The sequence below is a fragment of the Ostrea edulis genome, chromosome 3, assembly GCF_947568905.1.
Source record: "Ostrea edulis chromosome 3, xbOstEdul1.1, whole genome shotgun sequence".
Classification (NCBI taxonomy): domain Eukaryota; kingdom Metazoa; phylum Mollusca; class Bivalvia; order Ostreida; family Ostreidae; genus Ostrea; species Ostrea edulis.
In genome coordinates this window covers 54,103,612-54,116,787 of record NC_079166.1, presented here as the reverse complement: position 1 = coordinate 54,116,787, position 13,176 = coordinate 54,103,612, and the positions used below count along the sequence as shown (strand labels likewise).

The 13,176-nt window shown below is 35.2% G+C and overlaps 1 protein-coding gene and 1 long non-coding RNA gene across 2 annotated transcripts in view; both read right to left on the bottom strand.

Moving 5' to 3' along the window:
* The window catches only part of LOC125673153 (dystrophin-like), a 155,277-nt gene that overhangs the window by 114,398 nt on the left and 27,703 nt on the right, over positions 1 to 13,176 (bottom strand). Inside the window, exons 7-9 of the mRNA XM_056158146.1 lie at positions 12,293 to 12,465; positions 11,983 to 12,098; positions 11,482 to 11,657 (exon numbers count right to left, since the gene is read on the bottom strand). Of these exons, the coding sequence (XP_056014121.1) occupies positions 11,482 to 11,657; positions 11,983 to 12,098; positions 12,293 to 12,465 (465 nt within the window). The remainder of the gene's footprint in view (positions 1 to 11,481; positions 11,658 to 11,982; positions 12,099 to 12,292; positions 12,466 to 13,176) is intronic.
* Positions 5,478 to 9,036, bottom strand: LOC130052628 (uncharacterized). The gene is made up of 3 exons (XR_008800987.1): positions 8,813 to 9,036; positions 6,634 to 6,744; positions 5,478 to 6,448 (listed from the first exon to the last, which is right to left on the bottom strand). It is a non-coding gene; the product is annotated as an uncharacterized LOC130052628 (long non-coding RNA).

Here is a 13,176-nt window from a genome sequence, read left to right as displayed (position 1 = left end):
ACAATTGGATCACTTATTGAAAATTCAAGCTATATGACATTCAAGAAAGTATAGAGGACATGTTTTGGAATTTCTTTGCTGAAGTGCAGAGTTAATATTGATCTAGATGACTTGTCTAAATATTGACCTGCTAAATTCAGTAATTTGTTGACAGACTGAGGCCTCACACAAGTTGGCTCTACTACACCTGTGCATGGTTAACGAGTTTACCTGTGAGTTTTACCTGGGTTTACCTGCTGTGAAATCCAATCCTTATTTTATCTGTTCAAAGTATCACCTTAAACAACAGCTAGTTTTTCTGATACACTGACCCCTCTTTTTATGGTGCATTAGCTAAAGTACTTATGTGTTAAGATGTGCAACACTGCATTCAAGAAAATCCCATAGCATGAACAGTGTCAATACACAGACTATACAAATTCTTTACTTAGCACAATTTCAATTAATTCCAAGACTAACTATAGGGCAATACATACAATGTCCCAACAGGTTCATGAATACTGTGAAATTTAGAGCAGACTTAATGTGCATCACAACTCCTTCATAGCTTTTAAATTTTTGATTGTAAAACTTATAATAATTAACAGTGAAAAAACTTGCAATGTTTTTCAGAGTAAATGGACAGCAAATTTCAAGTTTAAAATTATTCAATTTCAATTACTGATGTGCACATGCGGTTTCACTAAGCAAATTTCCACAGACTGACTTTCGTATCCTTGCCAAGTTTTGCACTTTGGGTGTACTTTAGATTAACTTCTGTGCTGCTGACAGTATTGTTATTTAGTTTATGTAACAGAAATTTGTTTCCAATTAACGAAGAATGTGTGCTATGTTGTTCGATTTCATTTGGTCTGTGGAAGATTTGAAGAATTTTATAGCCAGCTTCATAAAAGATAAATCTGCCGATTTATCAGAAACACTTGTTATTGTCTTTGATTCAATGAAGCAACACTCTAATGAACGGTTGTGTTGTTAAACATTATGTTAAAAGTATAGCACACTTCAAAGTATATCTCAGAATATTAGGTTTTGTAGTAGCTCAACTCTTCGGCCAAAGGAATGCCTTGAAAGTTAAGCTTTGATAAAACATACATTCCTATTTAAGACATACTTTTTGTACTTCATAGAGAATAGTTTGCAGACGAATTTGTCTAATAATGCATAATTGTCTTATCTAATAAAGTCAGTAGATATGCTATGTAAATTAATCATATACACACAAAATTAAATCCCAAGGAAACTAATGGGAAGGTATCAAATGCTGTCAATTTCATAAAGATCCAGAATACCAGAGTAAGTTTAGACACTGTGGGATATTATGATAGATTATGTTAGCAAATAGCAAAGTACTTCACAAATTTTTATAACTTATTACCAATAACAAAGTAATATTTCACAAATTTCTATAAGTTATTAGTTTGAGTATCCTATCCCCTTGGATTTCTTTTCAGAAGTTTACACCACATGCATTTTTCTGTTCTTCTCTAACTTTGATAAAATCTGTACACTACCAGTGCTCCTAGACATTTGACCCTACAGTCAACATAAGTATTGTAAGTACAGGGTTTGGCCTACAATTTCAGATGGAATAGGTCATATGTTTTGCTATACAATGTATAACTTGCATCTCATAGGGAAAATTGGAAAAATTAACACCATCTTAAAATAGACAGCAGATTTTACAACAGACAGCAAACTAAATCAATGCTGATGAACTATGCAACAGAACTGAAACCAAAGCAATGAAAAAACAAATCCTGCATATGTTGTGATGTTCAGGTGAATACCGTGACGTGTAAATACTAGAGGTTTTCTAAGCTGCAAAAACTTGTATGCAATCCTTTTGTATATCTATACAATAAAATATGTTCCAATCAAAAACCAGGAACTCGTCAGAACATCCAGTAATCCAATACCTAAAGCAGTATAAACCAGGAACTTGTCAGAACATCCAATAATCCAATACCTAAAACAGTATAAACCAGGTTCTCGTCTGAACATCCAATAATCCAATACCTAAAGCAGAATACACTTCCTCAGAAAAACATGATAAGCTGGTATTTTTTGTAAGAAATCAGAATTAATAATGATTAATTAATTAATATAATATGCAAGTACATGCTATTAATCAAATTAAGTGCTTGGTTTTTGTTTTCAAGATAATGGCTATAATTAATGATTGTCCATGGCAGTTGACAAATCTATACATGACTTCCCCACAATTAAGTTATGTTCCTTTGTGGAATATGCCAAAGGTCAGTTGATGAAAAGCCAAGTTTCTTTCTTTTCCAAATGTAAGAGGACTGTGAACTATATTTTCATACAAGTCTATGGGTTGCCCCACCCTAGGGCATTATTGTAGTTGACTGCAACTGATGAAAAAAAAAAAAAAAAATGTCAAAGCTAAAGATCAGAAAAATATAAAGGCCAACGTAGGGAAATACGATTTTTTCATTACAAGATATGGCAGCAGATAAGGGATGTAACTTGCGCAGTGTTAATACTGATCCCACCTCTGGTGTGTCCAGGGGTCCGTATTTGCCCTACTCTTAATTTTATATTCTTTATGGGATTTATGAGATTGATCACTGTTCATGCATATTATCTATACTTTTCATTTAATTAGTAAATATCTTTCATAATGATTTTCTTGTTTAAAATGACCAGACTCTAAATGAATTAAAACTAAACATATTTAAATCCTTCAAACTTTGACAAGATAATCTAAACTAGCTATCATAAAAAAAATTCTAGCAATGTATTATGTGTTTTTCCTGATAAAACCTAGTTATCTGTGTTTTTACAAAATGTTACAATTGCAGATAATCCAAACCCTAATGCTTCAGATTTTAAAAGATACTAATAAGTAATTTCATAGCACAGATATCACGAACCCCCCCCCCCCCCCCTCCTTCCTCGTTACTACATGTACACGTCACTGATGGTTTGGAGAAGACTTAAATTCTAATATCATTATGGATTAGAAAAAAATGTACTTCATCGGAAATACACATAATGATAGTTTAAAGAATCTGAGGACTACAGACAAGTAGTAGATGTTCTTTATGGCTCAGTAAACATGTTGTACTGAGGTAGTAATCAAATTAAAAGATGGTTACCCAGCAGTACAATATTGCAGTACTAATTCCTTCAAAAAGTAAACTAAATGCTCTCCTCAAAACCAATACAATTTTCCTGAATCAATTAACTTTGGAGACTGCGCATTAATCTGTCAAAGTCAAAAATAATAACAACGATCTACAACAAATACATTTTCCTGGGTAGCATCCATGTCATGATGATGGAACTGTCCAATGAATTGACAGACATAGCCTACATGCCTGTCAACTGCTCTAAAGAGAATATCCATACAAATGTTGTGTTAGTTTAATAAGATTGTCTTGAGAATTTGTGATGGCAAACCTAATGGAGCCAAACACTAAATCTACCAAGGTCATCCACTACTGCACTGTGGAAAACTTGCAGCTTTTGACATTTATCTAATTCCAGCAATGACTGTTCTAAGTGACTGTGACAGCTAACAATGGAAATAATTTTCAGAGTTCACATTTTTTGCCAGTCATACGTGAGAACCAGATGAAGGGACAACATTGCTGGTCTGAAAGCCAACAGAAAAAAAAACAAAATGTGTTACTGACCCCACACAGTCCTCCATGCAAGATTTCAATGATTCATAAGACTGCATGTCTCCTCTTATGATATTCATGGATCTATTCTTGAAAAGCCAATAATCATTAAAGGAATTAGGAATTGTAATTGCCAGGATCAACTAGTCATGGTTGGCAACATATACCCCCTTGTCTTCAGCTCCGTTACATAATCTCTTCATCACCTGTAATTTTGTTTACACACTAAGACACTTGCTTCCAAAACAGGAAGGGCAATTCCATTCACATACTCCATTTTTTGCATTTCTGAGATAATATCTTTGCAGTTTATTTACTTTCTAGTCCTAAGATGATTGTTTTGCACTCATTTGATGGGCACAAAAAAAACCCAGGAAGATCTGGTTGATCAGAAAATGAGAATCATTATCATCAAGACTTTCTCTTGAGAGACCCTCTAAATTTTAATTGACATGCAGCAATCGTTTTGGATTCATGGTCTTGCTCAGTAACAGATGGTACCCTGTCGACTTGATATGAACACTGCTCTTGTACAAAGACAAAGAGACAAAACAGATATGGATAACATCTCCAAATGTGATTATATAGAGCCTTTACATGCAATACATGAATGTAAAATCACACGCAATCATTCCAAATATCATTCTGACATGGTCATATCAAAATTAGAGGAAGTGCTGCATTACACGAGGTGAAAGGTACTGTGTCGAGCACATTTTGGACAAATTATCAACTGAACTCCTTTCTCTGTAATGCATGTTTCGGGTAAATCAAAACCCAATATGCTCGAACAGAATTTTTTCTGTTGAGATGGGTATTGGGAAGCTATCCAAACCTGAAGAGGAAGGTTCAGATCAAAGTGCCTAGGTTGGCTTCTTTACTTGCTTTTCATAGACTGTATATACCAGGGCATCTTATCTACATCTCAACACAAGATACAGTGAAAAGGTCAATTTGCTCCTCTGCATCAATTCAAATGCAATTATCACTTTTATTTATCAAATTTTTTCCAAACACCAAGATGGGACCTTCTACAAAAATTCCCATTGAACTATCGCTAATAAAGCATGGAAGTCAATACGACATAACATTGTCAGTGTTAGATAAATCTCCCATGAACATTTGCAGCATTCTTGCAGTCTAACTACATGTATTACAAGCATGTTGTAACACTGCCATTTTAAGAAGCCTGCAAATTTGAACCCCAATTACCTGTCAAAGAGAGTTTAATCTGATCCAGGTATTTTCTAAAAGAGGCCAGCACCGTGCATTATAAAATCCATGTGCAAACAGAAATGTACACACGCTCACGTAAAGTTTCACAACACATGTTCACAGGAGTTCTGTTATATTTCAGTTCCGCAACAGAACACATTAACATTGAACTCTGAAAGGGGCCTATATACCTACTGGTCTACAAACAAGAAGTTTTTTTTATCTTTACACCAGCAGAAAAACAATTTTAAATCATTCCTCCATGCCCTGGTCACTATAAATAACTTCCATTTATCTTTTTCTGTATAGACTCCACCAAAACCTCAGCAGACGTTATTCAATGCTACTGGTGCAATAAACTTTCCAGGAGGCTGTGGAAATTATTATATAAATGTTTTGCTGTTCACATTCCCCAGGTGTAACCTCTTTACGAACATTTTCAGACAATCTGTGTTCCAGGTCAATGAAAATTCTGTGTATTAGATCATTACATGTATAAGGTGGAAAATTCACAACATAATTTCAAAGTTTAGTATATATTAATGTTTATGTGTTCACCTTTAATACAAGCATCAATGAAATGGAAAATCTGTGAACTACATGTAACAACAAAATTAAGCTTTCATATTTTTATTTTCCTAGAACTTTGCGATAATAAATCAGGGCTAGGATTGTATACTTAAAAAGTCACTGACCCTCAAAGAATGCTAAATGTCGAGGGCTGACCATCTGGTTCATAGTTTGTCAAGACTCCAGCAGCAATATTTACCAATAACACACCAACCAGGAAATTGTCCACACAAATTAAACTTACAAGACAGGCTGCATCAATTCAATTCCATCAATGTTAATTAATGTTCATATTCATTTGACAATTGACAATACTACAAGGAAAATGTCACACATCAGACTGATATATATATATATATATATATATATAGACACACACACTCTGTAACAAAGTTCTCTACCTGGGGCTGTGAACAATCACCTCATCAAATGATAGAAGCCTGCACAGACCACTTTACAACATATTCATAGATAAAGATAACCATAGGCGTATTGGCAGTGAATGATGCTGGTAATGTGTAAAAACTATCTAAATAAATGCAGATTGCAAGAATGATATTTTGATTTTTCTTTCCAAAAACAAACTTTAAAAAATTAATGAAATCTTCCTGAATAACTAGATATCTTCTTGTTTGAATCTGACAGAATTTCTTTTCAACTTTAGAACACTGGTCCAACACAAGGTTAGATAGATCACCCCATGTATGAGTACAATAGTTTCCATGCAGACATTTCTTTAAATGATCCCACTGTTCCCTGATACTCCATTTTACACCAGCATGTCCCAATTAAGTCTCATAACACCTTCAGATTCTGTATAGTTCTCTGGATATCTGCTATTCAATCAAGTATCACAATGATATCAGGCATATCATCCTCCTACTCCCCATTTTACAATATAATCCGTAATCAGCTCTGTTATCATTAATATCTCATCAGCTCATTAATAGTAACTGTAAATGTGACCCTTTGCCTTGAAGATCAAAGTTTCCTAAGCATTCTCCTGTTACCAGACACTGGAAAAATCAGATAATATCAAAATCCCAAAGAAAACATTCAGTGAAATGATTTCTTTTGATAAGAAATAAGAGCATATCCAAATTACCTTACAACTTAAAAAAACTAATTCATTTATATATTATTTGTCACGCAAAGTTTTCAATCATACAAATTCGCATAATATGAGACCCAAATCACTTACCAGATCAAAAACCTAAGGTAATTCCATAGTAAAGTGTGGTGTTCACAGGGATTTAAAGCCACTGCTTTGTAATCAGTGACAGAATCTCCCAAAGTGCTTTCTTCCTTTATCCTTTGGAGAAAATTTTATTCGAATAAGTTGCAACAGTTACATTTCGTCTATACATTGTAAAGTTGGGGAGCACCTGCTTGTGCCTACTGAAAATGCATGCTGTTTATTCTATTGTTGCCTTACAACCTTTCAAGTATTAAGATATGTTTGACTTATGAACAAACAGAAATTGAAGGTGAGAGTGGGGCATATATACTGTATAATTATGTACAGCACAGATACAACAAACCAATATTTCATTCAGTCTCAATTTTCATGTTTTCAATTCCTTTTAGCAATAAAAATTTAATGCATGAAATTAAACAACCCATGTATTTTTATATATTGTGACAGATGGTGTTACTTGGGCAAAAGATCAAAATCTTGACTCACCAATTCTCACAGATTGTTTCCCCATATCAAGAATATTTGCATAACATTGATTCCACACATCACAACTATTATATTCCTCCTGGTATCATAAAACAGTATTTCTTGTTAATTATTATGCAACTACCACAATCCTTCCTTGTATTCTTACCAAATGACTCCTCAGTGTACACAAAAACAATAACAAAGCAATAGAATACCAGTATGAATGGTTCCTGCATTGATTTATCAGCATAAAAAGAATACAAACTGTTAAATCTCTTCGATTATTAAATTACCCAAGTTCAATCAAATATTAAACAGTTTATCGGTTTATCAAATGAGTCATGAATGTGGAGTCAATTTAAACTCCCCTCACTACAAGGCTATTGAGGATTTGAGGAACTTGAATACTTGGGTGATTATGGGTTTGGCAGATCATTCAATTTAGTGGTTACATCAAGATAACAGAGGCCTTTTCTTCATTGTGCCTTCCCATTATTCTACAGCTGTTAGTTGTGATTGACTTTTTGCAGTTTGCAGGCATGCTGATGAACAGATTTCTAACATCCAGTTTTCCTCAGAAAAGATAGCATAGTAAATACCAGTCTTCCATATTTTTTAATATATGTTTCACAGATGAACCTACATGTTTGTGACTTCATGTACAATACTAAGGTATCTGTGCAGAACTCTGTTAGAATACTTCATATTACTTATCAACTAGATCAGAAATTCTGCCATGTACATGTAGTGAGATTAAAAAGTAGTCATGAATCCTAAAACAAAATGCATACACAGTAAAATTCCTGGAATGAATTCAGAAATAGATGAATCTCAAAAAGTATCATGTGCTATGTTCAATAAAAATCTTAAGGACATTTTGGATTTTATTACACAGTAACTAATTTTCAATTACCATGATTTGACAAGAAACTGTTAAATATATTTCACTTAATAACTAACATAAAATATTTTGAATAAAGAACTTCTTTTTTTTTTTTTTTTCAAATTTACAGCTTGAATTATGAAAAACCCACATTAGTAACACATTAGGATTCCCTTCACTGTACAATTCCTGTCGCTAAGTCTTCGAGTTTCAACAGCTACATATGTTACCCGATTAAAAGCGCTACCATTTCTACACACTAACACAAAGGGATTACCTGCACTTGTTTGTACTGAAGTAACAAAACACACAACATGAACCACCTAGCGAAGCCTCTAAAATCTATCTCAGCTGGGACTTTAACCATTTCAGCCTATTGGACAAACGTCTATACTGGGATTATTTGGACAACTGTCTATGCATATAGATGAAGAAATATGTCCCCATATTTCACACAAGATATGGATATACTGTCATATACAATTACTATACCATTCAGTGCAGTCAGCAATTAGTCAATATTGTCCTGGGATAATTTTTCGACTGATAACAATTAAAATCAATAATACAACTTCTGGACAGCCTCTCTTGTTGAGCGACCTCTTTTACAGAAGCCTCAAAAGCAAATTTCACAGCTGTTGAAAGTTAATCATGTACAAAATTTAAAAACAAATATATTTCTACATTTCAATAATTTGGTCTCAATGTAATCTGTATGTGTATCAACGCAAGTACCGTCACTATACAAACATGTTCCACGCCCCATCCTCTACTTTCACTTTCAATTCACACTAATTGTACTAGGAACACATATTTTGGTTATATACTTACTGCATCTTGCTGTTATTTTCCGTAAGTTTCAATTAAAACATATCCAAGAGTGCACCACAACCAAAATTCCATGCCCTCCTTCGAAATTTATCAACAAAACAATTCTACCTCCCAGAGAGAAGAGTATATTCAAAGGTGAGTTACTCTTGCAATACAATTTATGGGGAAATCTCAAAACATGAATTTTCACAATAATGTTTACGGCTACATTTAAAATGGCATCTCAAAAATATAAAATATACATAAATCATCACACTAAACTATCCATGTAACACACTTTAGTATTCCTAACCTTCTCTATAAAATTTCAAGAAATTGAAGAAAAAGTGTGTTTTCCAGGGAGATAACTCCTCTATTCCTCCTGATGACACCCTGACACAGAACACTTTACACCCTTTTTCATTTCATACTTTTAATGTGCTTTAGTGAACTAGATCTTTATCTTTGTTTAAAGTTTATTTATAAAACTGTAAACAACAAACAGGTGTTTTACATTGCCCTAATCAACAATAACAACAAATTTAAAATACTCATGGCCATTTAAACCTCAGAAAATTATCTACTTTACTTTTCCAAAGCAGACAACAGTAGATCTAGATTGTCCAATGCTACACATTTACAACTGAAGTGATTGATGGAGGAGATATATTTCACGAATTTGCTTAAAATTATATCATGCTGATGATCGAATTATCATTTCATAGTATTTCAAATAGTCGCATAAACATGCAGCCAGCAGCTTGATAGGGCCAAGAAATTCATGCATTAGACTGATTCATGAATACCCTCAAACCAGCGTATGGTGGAACCTCAGATACCGTAGTATGTCCCTAAGTTCCCATTAACCACCCCCACATTTCTCTTTTGTTAGCTTATAATTGATTTAAAAACCATACTCCTTATATTAGCATTATACTTTCAAATTGAATGATATATAATATTCTTTCACATGTCTACTGTGGAATCATTTTAATTTGGGGGGGGGGGGGGGGGGGGGGGGGGCTAATGTTCGTGGTATAAGTAAAATTTTGCTGGTTTGTAGGGACGTAATTTCGTGGGTAAGTGATACGATGTCACTAGGAGAGATAACTCTACTTGGTTTAAAAAAATGTTCAAGGACACGTAAATTCGTGTGTAAGAGTGACCCACGAAATCCACGAACATCAATCCCCCACAAACAATGATGATTCCACAGTACGTTGTAATTTCTTATGTACATCATTAAGTGGACTTTACCTTGTACCTTTAAGGCTTATATAGGTGTTGCCTGCTGCCTAATCCTTATTATGTTACTCATAATAAAATACTGTTTAAATTAAATCAGGGATGTAAACGAGTCACTTCTAATATCTTTATAATTTGTGGATTAAAATTAAACAAGAAGTTATCTCATCTCTGTCCCGTGGTGTCCTGTTAACTGAAGAGTGTGTTTCTCATCTCTGTCCCGTGGTGTCCTGTTAACTAATCATGTATGTCTCATCTCTGTCCTGTGGTGTCCTGTTAACTAATCATGTATGTCTCATCTCTGTCCCGTGGTGTCCTGTTAACTAATCGTGTATGTCTCATCTCTGTCCCGTGGTGTCCTGTTAACTAATCGTGTATGTCTTATCTCTGTCCCGTGGTGTCCTGTTAACTAATCATGTATGTCTCATCTCTGTCCCGTGGTGCCCTGTTAACTAATCATGTATGTCTCATCTCTGTCCCGTGGTGTCCTGTTAACTAATCATGTATGTCTCATCTCTGTCCTGTGGTGTCCTGTTAACTAATCATGTATGTCTCATCTCTGTCCCGTGGTGTCCTGTTAACTAATCATGTATGTCTCATCTCTGTCCCGTGGTGTCCTGTTAACTAATCATGTATGTCTCATCTCTGTCCCGTGGTGTCCTGTTAACTAATCATGTATGTCTCATCTCTGTCCCGTGGTGTCCTGTTAACTAATCATGTATGTCTCATCTCTGTCCCGTGGTGTCCTGTTAACTAATCATGTATGTCTCATCTCTGTCCTGTGGTGTCCTGTTAACTAATCATGTATGTCTCATCTCTGTCCCGTGGTGTCCTGTTAACTAAACGTGTGTTTCTCATCTCTGTCCCGTGGTGTCCTGTTAACTAAAGAGTGTGTTTCTCATCTCTGTCCTGTGGTGTCCTGTTAACTAATCATGTATGTCTCATCTCTGTCCTGTGGTGTCCTGTTAACTAATCATGTATGTCTCATCTCTGTCCCGTGGTGTCCTGTTAACTAATCATGTATGTCTCATCTCTGTCCCGTGGTGTCCTGTTAACTAATCATGTATGTCTCATCTCTGTCCTGTGGTGTCCTGTTAACTAATCATGTATGTCTCATCTCTGTCCCGTGGTGTCCTGTTAACTAAACGTGTGTGTCTCATCTCTGTCCCGTGGTGTCCTGTTAACTAAAGAGTGTGTTTCTCATCTCTGTCCTGTGGTGTCCTGTTAACTAACTGTGTATGTCTTATCTCTGTCCTGTGGTGTCCTGTTAACTAAACGTGTATGTCTCATCTCTGTCCCGTGGTGTCCTGTTAACTAAACGTGTGTGTCTCATCTCTGTCCTGTGGTGTCCTGTTAACTAAACGTGTGTGTCTCATCTCTGTCCTGTGGTGTCCTGTCAACTAAACGTGTATGTCTCATCTCTGTCCGATTTTTTTCAACCTTACCTCTTTGTTGCTGTTGTGATCAGTGAACTGAAAGTTGCTGTTGTCTGTGGCTGATGAGGGGGTGGAGGGGGGGTGGTCATCCTCCGGGGTGGGGATGTCTGCATGGGGGAGGACTTGGAAGAAACACATTAGGTACATCATGATGGACTTCTTATCTGGTGTCTTCACATTTACATCTAAAATCAATTTTAAAAGTATATCAAATCAATATAGGAAATTAAGAGAGTCAAAGTGGTATCTTCCACTTAGATATTATATACAATTATAATCATAGCTCTATATGATTTTCACCTACATAAATCTTTGCAATATTTCACTATTTCTATTGAATTGTACTTTTATCAACTTAATTTCATTGATATTTCAATCCCCAGTCCTAGATTTCACATTACTTATAAACAAACAAAAGGGGGGGATACAAATGATTTTCAAACTTCATCAGTGCTAGTGATAATCTTGTGGAATTCATCAACAGAGTAAGGCAGTTAGCTCAGTTAATACCTTCCGGTTCAAGAAGGCGATCGATGTTCAGATTGTCCTGTGCAATACCAAAGGCATGCTCAAGGTTGGTTTCATTGTCATTCTTCAGCAGATCATCATACACAAATAACTGAGGTCTGAAACATCCATCACATTTACAAATTTGCATTGAAAAGTATTCATATAGAAAAAGAATGCATGAGAACAGTTTACAAAATTTATACATGAACGTACAATCAATCTGGTCACAAAACAAATACATGACTGTTGATTGCAAAACAAAAACTACTTAGGAGATCAGAGTGACTTTTTGCTGTGTTTAGAGTAGTACCTGAAGTGATGCAGCAGAGCGTTGAATCCCAGTCCGTCCCTCCAGCTGGTCGTGAAGTTTCGGATATCTACATTCTGATATCCCTCCGTGCACTGACGACACCAGGTCAACAGCGTCCGCTCCAGATTAGTCTGTCGCAGGTCATCCATTACATCCTTCATCACATCTTTAACCTGTAAAACAAGAAATACACACACTATCTGCAAGTTTTAAGACACAAAATGTCCCCACATACAAGTTTAAAATATTTGAAAGTCTAAGGATGTGAAAATTGCATTAGGTGCAAATAAAACAAAAACTAGAACATAATATTAGATGTACTGCTTTGTTTTGATGAATAAATTGTGAAGGGAATTACATTTGTTTCTAAAGGCATGGAAGTGTGAGGTGGAGTTTAATTACTACAAGTCCGATGGCAATAACCCTGGTAAAAGTAGATCAGTAAACAAGCTGTAATTCATAATGAAAAATTACCCACTGTCATTTAGCTCATCATCTACCAGCACAATTAACAGTATATAAATGGGTCGATCAACATGAAACTAAAGAGATATACTAAAAACCAGCTCATTCTCTACAAACATAACTAGAACATCTGGAAAACTGTTAATAATTTGAAATTTTCAAAGTCCAAGAACAATAACTTTTGTAAAATCGGTCGATTGAAATAAAACTTGGAACTTGATCTGTGAGTCATCAATCTATAGAGACATGCCGACAAAATCAGCTCATTGTGATATACCAACACAGCCAAAAAAGTCAAGAAAATCAATGATGACCTGATGACCTAATGACAGAATGACAGACTGACCGAAGGACAGAATGACGGACTGACAGAAGGACAGAGTGACAGAAGGACAGAATGGTGGACTGACAGAATGACA